Raw genomic sequence first — 17,786 nt, forward strand, 5'->3', positions numbered from 1 at the left:
AAATGAAGAAAATTGAATAAGACCAAGAGAGAGAAGAAAATTGAACAAGAAAGAAACAAAAATAATTAATTAATTATTGATATCATAACATTATTGTTTTTGTTCTTCCTCACATACCACACAAAGGGAGTGCAGCCCCTTTTATAGGCCACTTGGCCCTCTTAATGAGTTTTAAATACGAAAATTAATAGTTTGATTTTTTAATAATTTAAGTATGAAATTAATAAAATAAATATAATTTATGTGTGGTTTTAGTATTCCAAAAAGTTGCAGTAAAAAAATAATTTTATTTGATTCTCAAATTCGAACACTAGTATCAAAACTAAATTGAGATCGAAAGAATATAATACATGTATTAGATTATCATAATTAAATTCTATTATGGGACTTGGAACAAGAAAGTTTAAATTAAAGAAAAGGAAAGAAAGAAAGTAAACTTAACTCCCGTAATTTACTGACTTTAAAATGCAATTAATTTTGGATTAAATATGCCCCCCCCCCCTACGAACCCCCTAATTTACTGGCTATAATGCAGAGAATAGCATTGATATTATAAAACAACAAAGAACAAGAAAAAAAGCGTTGAGAGAATTGAGAGGGTAATTCTTATTTCTTCTCTTGAGGGATGAGAGATATCATAAGATCGAGAATATAATGAACAAAACTTCTTTATTTATTTGGGAAAATAATCCTAGTTTCTGACTTAAAGTCAGATACTTCAAATCCTGATAGATATCAACTAGATCTTATTAGATCTTAATAGACATTCACTATAATGTAAATACATTTATAACACTTCCCCTTGAATGTCTAGATAGATAATGTGCCTCGTTAAAATCTTACTAGAAAAAACCCAGTGGGAAAAAAAATCTAGTCAAGGAAAAAGAGTACACATCTCTAATAATACTCATATCGACTGCCTCATTAAAAACCTTGCAAGGAAAATCCAGTGGGACAAAACCTCATAAGGAAAAAAGAGTACAACACATATTAACTCTCTCTAATGAGAACATCCTTGAACCTTTGCATCGGTAATGAGAACATCCTTGAACCTTTGCATCCCGATCTTGTGCACCATCTTCTTAAAAATTGTAATTGGAGAAGACTTGGTGAATAAATCAGCCACATTTTCACTTGAACGAATCTGTTGCACGTTGATATCACCATTCTTTTGTAGCTCATGTATGTAGAAAAGCTTTGATGAAGTGTGCTTCGTTCTATCTCCTTTTATGAATCCTCCATTAAGATATGTTGTGCATGATGCATTATCTTCGTATAAAATTGTGGGTAGATTGTCATATTTCACATCACATTTTTCTCGAATGAGATGTATTATGGACCTCAACCATACACATTATCGGCTTGCTTCATGAATAACTATTATCTCAGTATGATTCGATGAAGTGGCTATGATAGACTGCTTTGTATATCTCCAAAATATTGCAGTACCACCACATATGAACACATAACCTATTTGAGATTGAGCTATATACGGGTCAGATAAGTACCCAGTATCAGCATAACCAACAAGATTAAGACTGCAAGCTTTAGAATAAAATCATGTGTTTGATCTCATTTCGATGTCTCCTAATAGGAGCAGAACTATATCTTGCTAACAAATTAACTGAAAAGGCTATATCAGGCCTTGTAGTATTTGCAAGATACATTAGTACAACAATTAGACTAAGATATGGTACTTCAGGACCAATCCAATTCGGTATGTTTCGCGTTTCAACAAATAATCTTATTGCTTTTGAAAACTCTCCAAGAGTTTTAATGATTTTCAAGCTATAAGCTTATACAATATAAGGATTCTAAATAAGTTTCCCAAAAACTTTTATATGCTTCAAACATTTTGAATTCTTAGAAAATTTCATATGAATTTTGTCAAGTGACAATATTCAACATGTCATATGTAACATCTTCAAGTGTCTGGACTGCAAATCAGATAAGTTTTACACTTACCAAGATGCATCCTTTCATGTCACTTGATAAATGTTTCTACGTCAGCATGCTTAAATAAACATAGAATTCAGATCCTCGTAATCTTTTACAATATTGCGCCAATATCGTATCAAAGATATCGTTAATGATATATCATTTTGTATCGGTTCATAATACGACATAACATTTTGAGATCTCATTACTTCATTATTTTCAGGTACCTGAACCTAGGTTTCATGAAGTGTTATGTCATAGGCTTTTCAAGATCACATTATCTTCTTATTATGATTATTTGCTCCTTGTTTCATTTGGAACCGATTGGTCTATCATGTTTCACGCATGCATAGACTTTATCCTTTAAGAACACAAAATAGGAGCACTTGCAGCTAAATATGAAAAGCTTTCAGCATTTGACTTGAATTATCTTTTGAATGAGGATCTGATGATAATTTCTAACATATTTCATAGCTGCTTTTAATCTCCTCCTTATGTCAGAAAAAATAACATACATACTCTATCTTCTTTGAGGAATCCATCTTTATGTATCATGATATATTTATTAATCGTATACCGCACATCAAAATTATTAGATGGAATAGTTGGTTCCTGACTTGAACCAATTGAGAGGGAAGAAATAATCATAATATATTGGTCTAATATATACAAGTGCTATTGTATGCAACATATCATATTTCTTACCAATACATGAAACTTTGTTCTCATTAGTAATGGTTCAACTATTTATGAAAGACATTCAATGCTAAACCATCATCATCAAGATGAATTATCTTGATTATACAATCTGAAAATTATGCTCAATTTAATTGAACAAGTAACTTTATGAATGTCAAACGTAGGTTGACCATGAATGTACACATGATCATCTTATTGATGTATCTTTTCAACATATCACATGATAGGTGAACGAGCCCATATTCATCTTTTATACTTTTCAGATTTAAGGAATTCAATTCCAACATTAGTTGGTTCAACCAACTTATCATGAGAACAAACGACATAAACAATTCTCAAAGAATCTTCTAGTTCTTTAATACATGTCTAATACTCAATATGCACATCTTTGAGATGTCACAACTGTTCATATCAATTTATGAACTTTTATTTAGTAAATCCCAAGTTTACCATGACATGTATCCTTTTACTTTAGTAAATTTCAGATTTACTATTACATGAATAAATTTCAGATTTGTTACTTTAGAAGTAGATTTCAAAATAACTCTTTTCGGTTATCTGTCTCATTCGGAGGTGAGTTGTGATACCATCACATTCAAGTGCACGTTTGCATTAATAAGGTTCTCATTCCCCAGGAATGGAATATAATTGTGCCTTACGCCTATCAAATTATGATAGCTTATAACCTCTTTCATGATATTGCTACTTTAGGAGCAAATCGAGGCATAAATATGATAGAAAGAATTTCTTTATATTGCTACCACATTCACTTCAAGAATGGAGCAAATTATCACCTTTCAGACTTATCATATATTGCTACCACATTCACTTCTTGGAATGGAGCATATTCAATGGACAAGTTTTATGGCTTTTCATCAAAAACATATTATTTTTCCTTGACCATCATAATATCATCAGTATGATGCATTGAGATTCAAATTCAACGTCTTACCCATATAAAAACGTCTTAGGCATAAATCAATAGGATTTGAACCCAATATATTATCATCCCTTTTGATAATATTGTTCTTGAGAAATAAATTTAAAACATAAATGATTCTAAACCAATTATTTTTCCTCAAATCTAATAATAATTATATTAAAACAAAAGATAGATAACATAAGAAATTACTAACCTTGAAATTACCTTTAGATTTATATCTCATCTTGTTTGGCAAAGTCTCGTGCTGATAATGTGGTATAAAATAATAATAAAAAAGAGCAGAGAGAATAGAGGGAGTGGTTCTTATTTCTTCTCATTGAGGGATAAGAGATCATAAGATTGAGAATACAATGAACAAAACTTCTTTATTTATAGAAAAAAATAATCTTAATTTCAATAATCCTAATTTCTGACTAAAAGTCAGATACTTCAAATCCTAATAGATATCAACTAAATCTTATTAAATATCGATAGATATTCACTATAATGTAAATACATTTATAACAATTGAATATTTTTTCTGTTTTGGCATAGTTGGCGTACTCTCAATTTAGTTTCATTTGAAGTTTTGAACAGATTTAGACTTTCAAAATAGTAGAAATTTCTTTCTCATACACTTTATTCAAACTTTTGATTGTTTGGCAAAAATGTTACCTAACTTGAAAGTATTATTAAATCTTCTAGAAGTTTAGTCAAAAAGGGAAAACAAAACAAACAGTAAATGCTAAAATTATTTGATGGATGTTTTTTACGACATACTAATAAAGTATTATTAATGAATATGTTGGATGGTTCTGCAGATTTTAGTTGCACTTTTTAACATTAGTTCTAATCCAAAAGAGAAGTGGTCTAACAGCTAATTAACCATAGTACTCTAATCCATAATTAACAATTAAAGAAATTCTAAAAAGTCATATCAAGGTCCCATGTGGTTAAACCAACAATATTTCTAAAATCTTGAGAAAGTAAAATGAAGTACTTCTCTTTTGATGGCGCGTGGAGGCCTAAAGGCAAAATGTATCCACTTTTAAAGCTACTAGGATTAGCTGCATGTCGTGCTGATGGACATGGAAAGGAAGGTTCAGAATTTTAAGGTCAAAATGGTGGCTGAATGAAGATGCAACAGTAACAAGAGCAATTTGCACTCTGCAAGTATTACAAGACTTTCTCCAGTAATCATAATCACCAACAGCCAATTACTTTCTTTTCCCACAGACAGTTGAAATTTGGCAGCATATCTGAGTTCAAGCAGACTTTCTAAGTAGTACTTATCTAAAGCTCTTCGATTTCTTTTTAGATGGCTTGCTAGGGCCTGCAATAAATTCCTCAGCATCAATCTTGTCAATTGATTTTTGCTTCCTGAACTCCTTCGCCTTTTTCTGCAGCAAGACCAATACGAATGTGCATCATATCATTAGCAATCCAAGAATCAAATTCCAGACGCACAAGGATCAAAGTCCAGACACACACACACATATATATATAAGCATCATGGAAATACCTTCAATAATGATGCCATGGCAATGACATCCTCTTTATCAATGTTGGACACATCTTGGTTATGTGTTTTTGGTTCCTGCAGAAGTGCGCACAAACAATGTTTAAGAGGAAATGTATATATGGGGTGCAAAAACAAACATGCCCTGATGAGATTATGTGAATACAAACCTCAGGTGGAACAAAAGCTTGCTCCCGGTTTTTCTTGTTTTCAGCAACCTTCTCAGCCTGTTTTACTTGCTTCTCTTCCCACTGCTTTGCCAACTTCTTCTTGTCACTTAAGAAGTACTCACCACTTTCCAGTTGTTGATCAATCTACATCCAAAAAAATTATACATGTTGGATTAAATTAACAGAGGATATATCTTAATACATCCTCGTCACCGCAAAAGAGGAGACAATAGACATTTAAAGACAAAAATAAATAAACCACAAAATCCAGTGCGCGCCAGTGAGATAATAGCAAAGCAAAGCAGTAGCAGGATTCAACAGAAAAACTAATTACAGCACCATGCCAGACTGCCAGTAATTGTCTAATGATAATTACACAGTACTGGAGCATACTGACAATGGTTTATTATGCTTAAAACTCCACATATTAAATAGAGATAGAGAAAAGAAAAGGCAAACAAAGTAAACGGACAAAGATGGGGCCAAAACGGCAACTCACCTTACTAGGTTGCTGAGGAGGTGGGAAAGGCGTATATGGTTTCTTTTCATTGGTCTTAACTTTCTTTTGTTTAACGTTCTTCCTGAATGGACAAAGAGGAACAAAATAATATTCAAGGTTCAAAATTGGCACAACAGATTAAAAAATTAATCTGACTCAACACCATATGAAAGGATGCCTTACTTCTTAAACTGTGGAAGAAATCTGTCCCAGTTCTCACTAGCCAGAGCTGGATTTTTTGCAAGCTCTCTCTTCAGCATAAGGATCTATGGTTGAAGATATGCCAGCAAAAGTGAATTATCAGATATTTTAGCCAGAACATAATAAATAGCCGCAGACCCCATGAAATTCATTTTTAATTATCATGCACTTGCTCATTTACCTTGATATGATGTAGCGGATGCATCTTGTTCAGTACACAGTCCTCTACAATCCTCCTCACTTGTTTTAGACCTTTAAAGGAACCCATAGCAGCAACTGTGTTTCCCTACTCAATTCAAAGAAAGATTCAGGTTTGTTCTCAATTTTGACAAGAATATTTATATCATGTACTCTAGGATTCAATGATAAGCAAAAGGTTTAATGTAAACAAGAAAAGAAAACAACACCAAATTTGCAGTTTACATGTATAGCAAGTTATCATTCGAGTATACCTGGACAAGGATATAGCAGCCGGTCAAAATCTCCAGTGCCTACATTCAAAGTGATATATATCAAGCTATATGTCAGAAGGTAATAACTCGAGATGATTTATCAGATATTCACCAACATTCATGCGATCTATATCTCCATTCTATAGATAATTTGATCTGGATGAGTCGCTGGTGCAGGTAGGAGGGTAGGACTAAATCTCACATGGTTCTGGTCACCTCACATGGTTTTGGTCAAGGGTCATCAGTTTACCTGGCAATACCCATGATTAACAACTAACACAAAGGAGCAATAAAATAATTACCCACAATAAGGTAAACTATTTACTCTCTAGAAGTTCAATTTAATTATTTGGCAGTTCAAAATCACAAATTCATCATTATTAAGACGAATATTCTGGGAAAGTCTTCCCGTTGGAAGCTAGGGCATCCACTATAAATAAATAATTCATCCTGACTGGTAACAAACACAGTACAAATACTCTACAGTTCATGCCTGGCCTAAGCAAAGAAATAAGAAATACTCCTTGACAAAATGGTCATTGGTCAAGAGAACAGTGTTTTGACAAAACTACAGTCCAAGTCCTACACAACAACAACGTGCATAGGAAGTTCTCCTAGCCAGTTGCGATTTCCCTAGAAAGGTGCAAAACCCAATCCACTAACCTTTAAAGTTGACGAATTGGGACCAACAAGATATTGTCTGCGTTTCACAAAACGATCCTGAAAAAAAAAAATTACAGTTTAAACACATGAGTTTAGGCAACGCCAACCAAATGCACATGCCGTGAATACCCAAAAAATCCATTATCTGACGATGAGCATTACATCCAATTCCCATTATAACTATTTTACTTATCTTGATTCAAAATTGAATGACTCTGTTTCCTTTTCTGGGATATATGTTTGACACTATTCGACTAACAATATCATTCTCTAAAACTTGTACAACGTTCAGGCATTCAATGTTTTAACTTTTTTGTGATGTCATTCCTATGAAATTTCCTTTGCAGCCACTGCTTTAACATTTTTTCCCTAACACTAATCCAAGATATATATAGTATATAAATGTCACTATATATTAGCATCTTAAACTATATATCTAGTAAAACACTGTCATATAAAATGGAATGGACAAAGCAGTCTTTAATCGAAGAAGCTAAACATTCTTTCAAGATGCATCAGAAATCATATCTTAAATATAATATGCATAAGAATAATAATTAATAACTTAAATGTATATAGTAAGTTTACAAATCATATCCATCTTTACTAGTACCTTTGACACAATAGTGATAATCAACAAGGCAAAAGGCACATATCAATCTAACTGCATATGGTGCAATTCAAGACACATTAGTGAAGAACAAACAGGCAAACTTAGAAACAAATTTCATGCTAAGGAGAATCGAGGTTCGAGTTTCCTCAAGGCAAAGGGATATGCACGATGGGAGAAAAAATAAGTATGCAACGAATAGGGGGGGCTGCGAGCCCTTTCATACTTATCAAAAAAATGTAATATTGCGGATGAACATACTTATCAAAAGTGTGTATATAGTGAAGGAACATTTTAACTCTACGAGCATCCAACAACAAATTTGACAGCCATAGCAATGCATATTCTTATCAAAATCATCCGCAAGATAAAAGACAAAGTTGAAATACATGTACTTAATTTGAGTAGGGATGAGCATACCACACCTTGTTGCGAACCAGGCTGCCGATCTTAATGATGTCACATTGCATCTCATCATTCAGGATTTTGACAGCCTGCCCAAGCAAATATCATTTAGAGTTAAACAACAGTTGAAGAGACTATTGGATGATTTAAAGAACCCATAAATGTAGTGAAGCAATCCTCCAACTTGACATTCAAATTCCAGAGGAGACAGGGACAACAAATATGTTGATAAATGAATGTATTTTCTTCTCTTCTGTTATACCAAAGATCATGCAAAGTGAAAAACAAAAATAAAGCAATAGAAAAGTAGAATAGATGGCCGTTGAACTATATGCAATAGGTAGCTGAGTGCAAATTTTCTTTCTGCGAAACAAAATCCAAGCAGAATGAAGATATATGTTCTGCTGAGAAAATAAAATGACACATAAATCTCAAATATCACGCAAACCATTACTTGATAACAGCCATGTACCAAAGCCTCCCACTTTTTTAAAAAACACTTTCCTTTGCAAACCATTCTGATTAAGCATAAGACAGCTGCTGATCAAATTAAACATAAAAGGTGGCAAATAACTGTATAATTCAACACATAAACGACAACTCGACCAGTCAAACCTCCCCTGGATTATTGATCAAAACAAAAGTCAAGCCTTTCCTGGTTTTGAAACAAAGTGAGTATCATTCCATGAATAGAAGCAGGGCTCACTCCTAAAACAACGCTATTTACTGATTACTACTAAAAAATTCTAACCAACCATCTAGTATAAGAAATGAATCAGAGATGATGAGGAACAACAGGAATAAAAAAAATACAAACCTGAGGAGCAGGGACACTTCTAGACAAAAGTTTTATCAAATCCCTAGCTTTTACAATAATATAGGGATCCCTTGTCTTCATAGTAGTCGAAACTGTCATGGATCCTGCAACCTGAACAACAAACAAAAGAAAACATAAACACATAATAATACTTGTGCAGACAAAATACTAATGTTCATTAGAGAGTAAAAGTGGGAAGACAAATGTGGAAAAGCAATACTAATAAATAACAGCCGGTCAAATGTAATAGTGTGTGATGCTCTTTAAAGTTGCTGACATATCACAAAAACTTAGAATATTACCAATATACAACCCCAATCACTGAAATAAATATTGTATTCTGCACATACTTTCTCTATGTCAGAGAACATTTCTCCAAAGTACCTAACAATGAAATAAATTTCACAGATATACATGTTTTCCCTATGTAGGGAACTTTTTCGCCAAAGCCCCGGCAACTTAACATCGCTTGACATTAAGTAGATAACTAAACAAGATGTTAAAGTATGACAAATAAGGAACCTTAACCCAGTATCACTCAGGTATCCTATTTTTCATTTTTTATCTTCTTAGATAATGTAGAATAGGTTTCATTTTAACAATACCAGGAAGGTACTGAGAAGAGTTTGAGATGAAGAGAGTTACAAATCTCAACTTTCCTAATTCTATCCCAAAAATTCAAAAATTGTGACAGACAATCCAACATTTTGATGAAGTAATTGTTATTAACTGGCATCAAGAAGATGCTGAAAACAGTACAAAGAAATTAGAGAAAGCTAATTTTAAAAGAAGCACTGGAAGAAATTTCAAAAGGAAGTGATAGCAGCGATTTAAGGGGCTATGATTTACCACACATGGAGAGCTAGGAATTGAAGGCTATTCAAAGGAACCACTATACAGACCGCTGAAGTAGTTATACAGATCAAATAAGAAATTATAAAAAAGTTGAGTTACTGAGATCATCCAAAAATTGAAGGTGACGGAAATGAGAACGTTGCGTTGGATGTGTAGGCTTACAAGAAGGGACAGGGTTAGGAATGAGATTATTCGGGAGAAGATGGGAGTGACTTCGGTGGAGGACAAAATGCGGAAAGGAAGGTTGAGATGGTTTGGGCATGTGATGAGTAGGGACGCGGGTGCCCCAGTCCGTAGGTGCGAGAAACTACAGTTGGATGGCTTCAGGAAGAGTAGAGGTAGGCCAAAGAAGTACTGGAGGGAGATGATTAGACATGACATGCCGCAGCTTCAGCTTACTGAGGACATGACCCTAGATAGAAAGGTGTGGAGGTTACGGATATGGGTAGAAGGCTAGTGAGAGAGTGTGGGTTGTAGTAAGCAGTCAGGAGGGATCTGGTGTAGCCGGGTTAGTATTCTTAGAAATGTGTACACAGGTGTCTTTGGTGAGTGTGTTACTACTAGGTAGGTGTCCTATTCCTTATTTCTTAGTTCCTATTTTCTTTTTCGTGTAGCCTTATTTCTCGTATTTTGTATTTCTCTGAATTCTATTTCAATATTTCTTACGCCTTATTTTTGTTACATCATCCATCCACTTGTATATTATTCCTTATCTTGAGCCGGGGGTCTATCGGAAACAGCCTCTCTACTTCTTCGGAGGTGTCAGTACGGACTGGATACATCTTACCCTCCCCAGACCTCACTTTGTGGGAATACACTGGGTATGTTGTTGTTGTTGCTGCAATTAATTTTCCTTGCTAGAGGTTTGTTCTTCATTAGCCCTTCCTAGAAGGTGGATGTAGGAATAAATAATCTTTAGCTGTATTGATTTTGTTTGTTAGTGGTAATTTCACATGGCTACTAAAAAAATATATGGAAAGCTCCTAGATACTAAAACCTACAGATAGAGCATTGAGCCATTTCTTTAAATGAGCAAAAAGTTTGGTTGTTAAGCCAAAAACAGGAAGCTAACGAAATCTGGGAATAACATTATTTACAGGGTTAAATTGCTTCAGCTGAAAAGAAACATCAAACACTTAAACTTCATAGAAGAGTTAGGAGTTGAAATCCCATCAAAACATCCAGCTCTATTTTGTGCTACTGTGGAGTCAGGGTTCACAGCTCACCGATAGAGGTTTGGATGAGAGATCTTCAAGGGTTGGTCCAGAACCCATTTTTCATTCCAGAAACATACTAAATTTCCATTCCCAACTGAAAATGAGACATCAAGGAAGAAATCATCTATGAGCTTTTATAACCCTCACACCATAATTAGATTTTGTAAACATCTTTTCTTAAAAAAGAAATGTGAGCAAATCAAGAATTCTGTTAAAAACTTGACGTTTTATCCATAGCCACTTGTAATGAGGAAATCCATTTTTTCAACAATAACTTAGATTTCATTATTTCAACTCAGCAAGCTCATTATCGTATGAGCAGTTGAAAATGACATGATGGGCAACGCTTCCCTAGCGAGTTCCAAAAAGAATCAATGTTAAGCCTAAATTTTGGGTGACACATCAACAAGGTTTAATTTTGGATAAATAATGTTTAATTAAGGATCATTAAACACTAGTCAATTCAGGAATGCTTATCCTATAGTTAGCAGAGAGCAATTTCACTTCTCGCCAAAACACATGAGCCAAATGTAAGTAACCTTCGTTCTCAAGCTCGCCTGTACGATTTAACACCTTACCAACTAACAAATACTACAAAGTTCTAGAAGTATTCTACTAGTTGTAGACAACAATGCAATTTTTTTCTTTTTTTTTTTTGTGTGTGTGAGAGAGAGAGAGATGGAGGTTACAATGACTTACCAAGTTCAGTTCGCAGGTAATTCCATGCTCTTTCAAGGCACCTTTTACGATTGGCCAACACTCTTGCAAATATTTCTCTGATAAAAATGTTCAATTATAACATAACACACGCTAATGTTTCAAATTACAGATTCAAAAGAAATATTATTAGTTTTTTACAAAAAAAGTAGAACGGCATACTTATCAAAAAAAGTTAAACGCAAACATCATCAAGTGAACGGATAATTTATAAGGAGAAACTCGATATGGCATTTTAACTGATTGATTCATTAAAAATCCCGACCTGCTAAGCGGACTTTGTATTGTCAGTTCTTTATTAACAAATTATTGAAGAAAGAAGCAACTAAACAACACTCCAATAGACATAGGAATTGCTTTATCTTTCTTCAATTTGGTATTATCAGAACTTCAACTTAAGTTTAACCATATCATGTATCAGGATATTGGCGAGCAAACGATTAATATGTTCCAGCAGAAATTTTACATTCTAATTCATAGAGTACAAACAACATGTGTAACTGTTGGAATAACAGAAACACTACAAGGAACACACATTCCATCAAAATTCCTAAGGTGCCTGATTCTAACCAACCCCCGCACACACATTTACTCTAGTTTCCGCGATTTGGTCATGCATGCATTGACCTACCGATGCAACAATCAGTAGGTATGAAACTTTGGCGATTGAAGTTGTTAAAAGGGGACCAAGTAGATCTAAAATCACACGGAAGGAAGTTGTCCTGAAAGACCTACAAATCCTTGGAATCTATGCCAACTCAATTACAGATAGAGCACAATGGAAGAAAGAGATCCCTACAGACAACTTTTGTTCTGTTTGGTACGATAATGATTATGTGTGCTGAGAAAAAAATGAGGATTCATATAGCCGACTCCAACTTGTTTTCGAACGGAGGTGTTGCTGTTGGTTTTTGGTTTTGCAATTAACCGTACTAATCTAAAATGTGCCCAAAGCTCCAACTTGGAATTTGACAATGAAATTAGAGAGTTGACATTGGAATTAATACGGTGAAGTTTTATGATTTACCAAGTCTTTGCTAATCCAACATCAAAACGTATTGTACAGTAATTAGTAATTAGTAATGCAAAGAGTGATGTTATGAAGTAATTTCATTCTTTTTTTCAGTATTTATTAGACAATGGATAAAACTCCCTAACCTCTGTACTGAGGGAATAGAGTTGAAAAGGTAGAGACTTCAAGCAATCCACTCTGATTCCACTCTGGATCAAACTTTTCAATCTTCCAATGGTCAATGCTTGGATCATCCCATGGCTTTGGCTTGTCATGTTTCCCCTTGTGCTTCCGCTTCGGATCCAACTCTTCATTCACATTTAAACTCTTCTCTTCTGCCATTTCAGTTATTGAAACTTCCCTAAATTTCCACAAATTATTATTATTCCAAAGTGACATTACAATCCATAGTTAAATCAAAAGAGCTGTCAAGGCATAAACTTTATTAATTCATATCAATCAACAACAGTTTTTACCTAAATTGGTTGGATTTCAATCAGCAAATAATTTCAATTTCAACTTCAACTTCAACAAACTAAAACTCAAAGTATAAAAGCTTGATTTTTCGAGCAAGAAAAATAAGAAAGGAGGCGGCTTGTTTGGGTTGGGTACTAAAACCCTTTAGTCATTCAATATTTTATTAATATCCAGTTTACAAGAATACCTGGAGTGTTTTTTAAAAAAAATACAAAAATATCTTTTTTGAAGATTTTCAAATTTATTATATAGTAATAGCATGGTTGGACTTATTTTTTTCCAAAAATATTTATTTTTTCTCAAAAATATTTTTAAAAAATTTTAAAAACAAAAAGATGTCTGGCCAAGTTTTTATGAGAAAATAAGTGCTTTAAGGAGTAGCAAAATTATTTTTTATAAGCTAAAAAATAGTTTTTTTCTAAAAGTACTTTTGATTAAAATATATAGGAATGGTAAGGAATTGGGAATTACACTAGCACACTCAATTTGATAAGGCTTCAACCAATGAATGCAAATATAACCAATCAAACTCCATAGAGCTACATTGGTAGTAATTTCCGAACATTGTACGCACTATTCTCTTATATATATGATCAGTAAGACTTTTATCAACGAGTAACACCTAAATCAGGGAAAATGAATGTCCCAAATGCAAACCACGAACCCTAGGGGTGAACAACACTAGAATTTTTATACATTCTCACCTAAACCCTTATAACATAAGCTATTTTTCATATCCCGTCAATAACTTCTTATTCTTCTTCTTTTTCTAATTAATCATACTACAAATAAGAATAGCCAAACAAACAAATTTCAGCTACGCAATAGGCTTGCAAAACCCCAAAACCAAGAAGGAAAAAATTGAGCTGAAGCTTAAAAATACGAACTTGATCAAAATTATTTACAAGTCTATAGTTATTTATTTTATACCTATAAATTTTCTAGGTACAATATGCACAAATTTGAAGCTTTTACTAAAAATCTTTAATTTATAACTCCAATTTTAGGGAAATTGAATGTATAAAATTAAGAACTGCAAAAGAAAACGAAAGAGTAAAGGGAGAATTCAGAAATTCAGCATTTTTACCCGGCTTTATACGACCGGTTCAACGGCGGAGAGTAGGGTTCAGCCGGCGACGCTTTAACGGTGAAGATAAACCTAGGTTTCCGACGGAGGTCAGGGAGAACTATATCAGAACTGCTGGGTTTCACTTTTGTTTCTAAGTAGTAGTAGTATTACTTTTTATTGATTTTACGAATTTATTCGAGAGCGCAATTTTTTTCCAAACTTTTCTAATGGTCAAACTAGATAATAAAGGGCCCGTTTACGGGCCCAATATTATAATTTTAAATATATTTATAATTATTTAATTAGGTTTTCAAAAAAAAATTATTATTAATATTTTTGAATAAACACAATTGGAGATGTAAATAGAAATCACACTATATAATAAAATATAACTTCTTATTTCTATAAAATCAAACAATATCTTACAACTTATTTAAGTTTTCATAATTAATATTAAAATATCATATACTTTAATGCTTATTTTAATATCAGGTCAAACACATTTTCTTAGATTAAACACTAATTTTAATATTTTTCTTTTTCTACTTTATTTAAAAATTATTCTACTTCTTTAGAGGTAGAGGTATGGACTGCGTACATCTTACCCTCCCCAGACCTCACTACGTGGGAATACACTGGGTTTGTTGTTGTTGTTGTATTTAAAAATTATACAAGAGAATAGATTAAAATTATAAATATCTATTTATTAACATTTTTTATAAAATCAAACGAAGCAATAAAGGATACTAACTTATACATAAATGATTTTCAATTCATTTTATGGTTGTTTAACAAAAGAAAACAAGGACCTACTGGATGATCAATTTAATGAATCATAATGTTAAAGGATTTCTATCGGAAATAGCCTCTCTACTTCTTCAGAGGTAGTGATATGGACTGCGTACATTTTACCCTCCCCAGACCTCACTGTGTGGGAATATACTGGGTTTTTGTTGTTGTTGTATAATGTTAAAGGATTGTTTTTATGTCTTGTCTTATATACGTCAAAAATAGGAGACCAATTTAATATAGTAAGCAAGAAATTTCTTTTAAAGTGATTTGTCTATCTGATGAGAAAATTTACTATCTCAAATAAAGAGAATCAAAAGAACTAACAAAAGTTAACTTGATATATATTGTAGTAATTTAACATGATATAGTTAATATTGCATTTCAAATAAGTTGTTTAAAATAATTTTAACGGGTGATTAGTAAATGATTGTGTTTCCACAGATTATATGTATTGTAAATCTTTGTAATGATATGTATCATGTGAAGTTTTGAAATTATGGAGGAATCACTTATTGTGTTTGATAGATAAACACTTATTCAATATTTATGAGTATTTTTCATTTTAATGTAATATAGTAATAGTTACTTTATGCAATTAAATGTGTGGCCAAAATTAAGTTAACCTTTTTATCATTTATGAAACATACTAGAAAGGAAGGGGCTATTCAACTAATGACTGCTCCTTCCAGCTTCAGAGCTCCTTAATTTGCACCGGTTGATTAAGCTAAAACAGGACGGAACATCATAGAAAATAATCCAAGAAAGCATTTTTCTGTGGCCAAGAATACCTTAGACAGGAGTGTTGTGACCAAGAATGGAAATATTTTAATTTGATGAAGAAAACTAAAGAAGGATAGGCTTCAAAGCACGAAATTTTAGAGACATACACATGTAGAAAATCCAACGTCCTTGCTAGAAAAGACAGAAGGCAAAAGCAGACCAAACAAATTTTAATTCCAACGTATAAATGCCGATTCAGTTTATAGCCTATGCACGCAAGCTTCCAGGCAAACTATAACCGTAGAGATACATTATACTGGCTAAGACCTATTTGTTTTAGTCAGAAACAAGAATGAACTTGCAAATCCATTTACTTCAAATTAGTCATTCTATTTGATCAATATATATTTTTTTTAAAATGAAATAAGAAGGATATCATTAACAAAAAGCATCAAGATGATGCAAGCATTACAAAGAAAGAAATTATTCCCTGGAAGACAAAAAGAAGCTATCACAGCTATCAAAATAGATCTATGGAGCAGATAAATTCTAAGAAACAACCAACAGTAATTACAGAGGAGTGCTTGACCAAACTAAAAAAGACTACTCAAACATCTAGCCTTAAGAGAAAGGATGGGAATTGGGATGCCATCAAAACACTTTCTGTTATTCTCTATCCACACTTTAATCAATTATGAATGAAGAGCAACAGGAAGTCACCAAGAGAAGTTAAAACAATACAAATATACATAGCTTATTACCTATTCATGATCTAGATATCAATACCACTGACCTATAATTCATCCATCTATTCCATGGTGGTGTACAAGAGAAAAGCTCAACAATTTACCAAAATCATCTTAATTTCAATATGGACTCTCAATCTACAAGTCCCTTCAATGCCACAGTCATCTCCTAATTTGACTTCTACTACCAAATTGTAAACTCTTTCAACACATTTACTCACAAAAACAATATGAAGGAACCAATAATTAATGAAGTTGACATCTTTTGATTGCTTTCTCTATGAGATTTCGAGAAAATGAATACAACAACAAAGCGGGTTTAGTCCCACAAAGTGGGGCTTGCGGAGGGTACACTGTACGCAAGACCTTACCGCTAAGGTAGAAAGGTTGTTTCCCATAGACCCTCGGTTCAAGAAAAATAGTGCGAAGCAGTCCAATTTCAAGAAAATGAATAGTACCCATAAACATATTTCCACCAGAGACCAAGAAGAATGGATAAAAATGTAAATTTGAAACACACGAACACAGTAAACAAATTGGCTACAAGAAAGCATACCAGAGAAGAAAAAAAAAAGGAACTTCACTTGTAGGCTTAGCTATAGCTGTTTCCAGCCAATGACTATCTCCAAAATGCAAAGAAAAAAATAGAATAAAAAGAGGAAAACCAAGTGACAATTTGATAAAAATGGGATGAGTAGAAGAGAAGAAATACTTGATAAAACGCAAAACGAAATTTATCGACAATTTGATCAATGAAGCCTCGGCCTCATCCAACGACAAATTTAAGAGAAATTTATCGTCTCCCATAGAACACCATTATTAAAGGCACGAAAAGGGAAAATGATGTCAGTCTCACCAGAGTTGCGCCAGATGCTTTCCGTCGCTGAGGTGAGCTGCGCGAGATTCCGTCCGTCGGTGAGCTGAGTGTCGTCGATGAGTTAGGGTTATTTCTCAATGAGATGCTAGGGTAATTAGAAGGGAAGAAGGGTAATCAAGATGAGCTGGGTCGGGTCATGGTTGGACTGGGTCGGATATTATAAATTTTTTTGGAAAAATCGATTACGAGTAGTCCGTTTATTTTTTAAAAATATAGTTATTCGAAAATTGATCACTTATGATCGATTTTTATTAAAAGATTAAAAAATTTAATAAATCGCATATCATTTATAATAATATCTAAATAATTTAATGCAATGTATATATATATAAATTGGATAATTAGTTATTTTATCATTACGCTAATACGAGTAGTATATTTTTTAAATCGTATAATAATATCACTATAT

General features: G+C 33.1%; 1 protein-coding gene across 1 annotated transcript; it reads right to left on the reverse strand.

Moving 5' to 3' along the window:
* Nucleotides 1-4,440: 4,440 nt before the first annotated feature.
* LOC107839953 (KRR1 small subunit processome component) lies at nt 4,441-17,515 on the reverse strand. The gene is made up of 13 exons (XM_016683637.2): nt 17,357-17,515; nt 12,843-13,057; nt 11,667-11,743; nt 8,896-9,006; nt 8,099-8,167; nt 7,064-7,120; nt 6,401-6,439; nt 6,130-6,234; nt 5,931-6,013; nt 5,748-5,829; nt 5,249-5,392; nt 5,082-5,156; nt 4,441-4,959 (listed from the first exon to the last, which is right to left on the reverse strand). The coding sequence occupies exons 2-13, from the start codon at nt 13,036-13,038 to the stop codon at nt 4,849-4,851; spliced, it is 1,149 nt and encodes a 382-aa protein (XP_016539123.2). The 5' UTR covers nt 13,039-13,057; nt 17,357-17,515; the 3' UTR covers nt 4,441-4,848.
* Between the last annotated feature and the right edge of the window lie 271 nt (nt 17,516-17,786).

Source organism: Capsicum annuum, chromosome 1 (genome assembly GCF_002878395.1).
Source record: "Capsicum annuum cultivar UCD-10X-F1 chromosome 1, UCD10Xv1.1, whole genome shotgun sequence".
Lineage (NCBI taxonomy): Eukaryota > Viridiplantae > Streptophyta > Magnoliopsida > Solanales > Solanaceae > Capsicum > Capsicum annuum.

Coding starts and splice junctions, on each gene's coding strand:
- LOC107839953 (XM_016683637.2), bottom strand. CDS start 13,038: ATGGCAGAAGAGAAGAGTTTAAATGTGAATGAAGAGTTGGATCCGAAG. Junction 5,393..5,747: donor CTCCTCAGCAACCTAGTAAG/GTGAGTTGCCGT, acceptor TTTTGGATGTAG/ATTGATCAACAACTGGAAAG. Junction 4,960..5,081: donor CCATGGCATCATTATTGAAG/GTATTTCCATGA, acceptor GTCTTGCTGCAG/AAAAAGGCGAAGGAGTTCAG.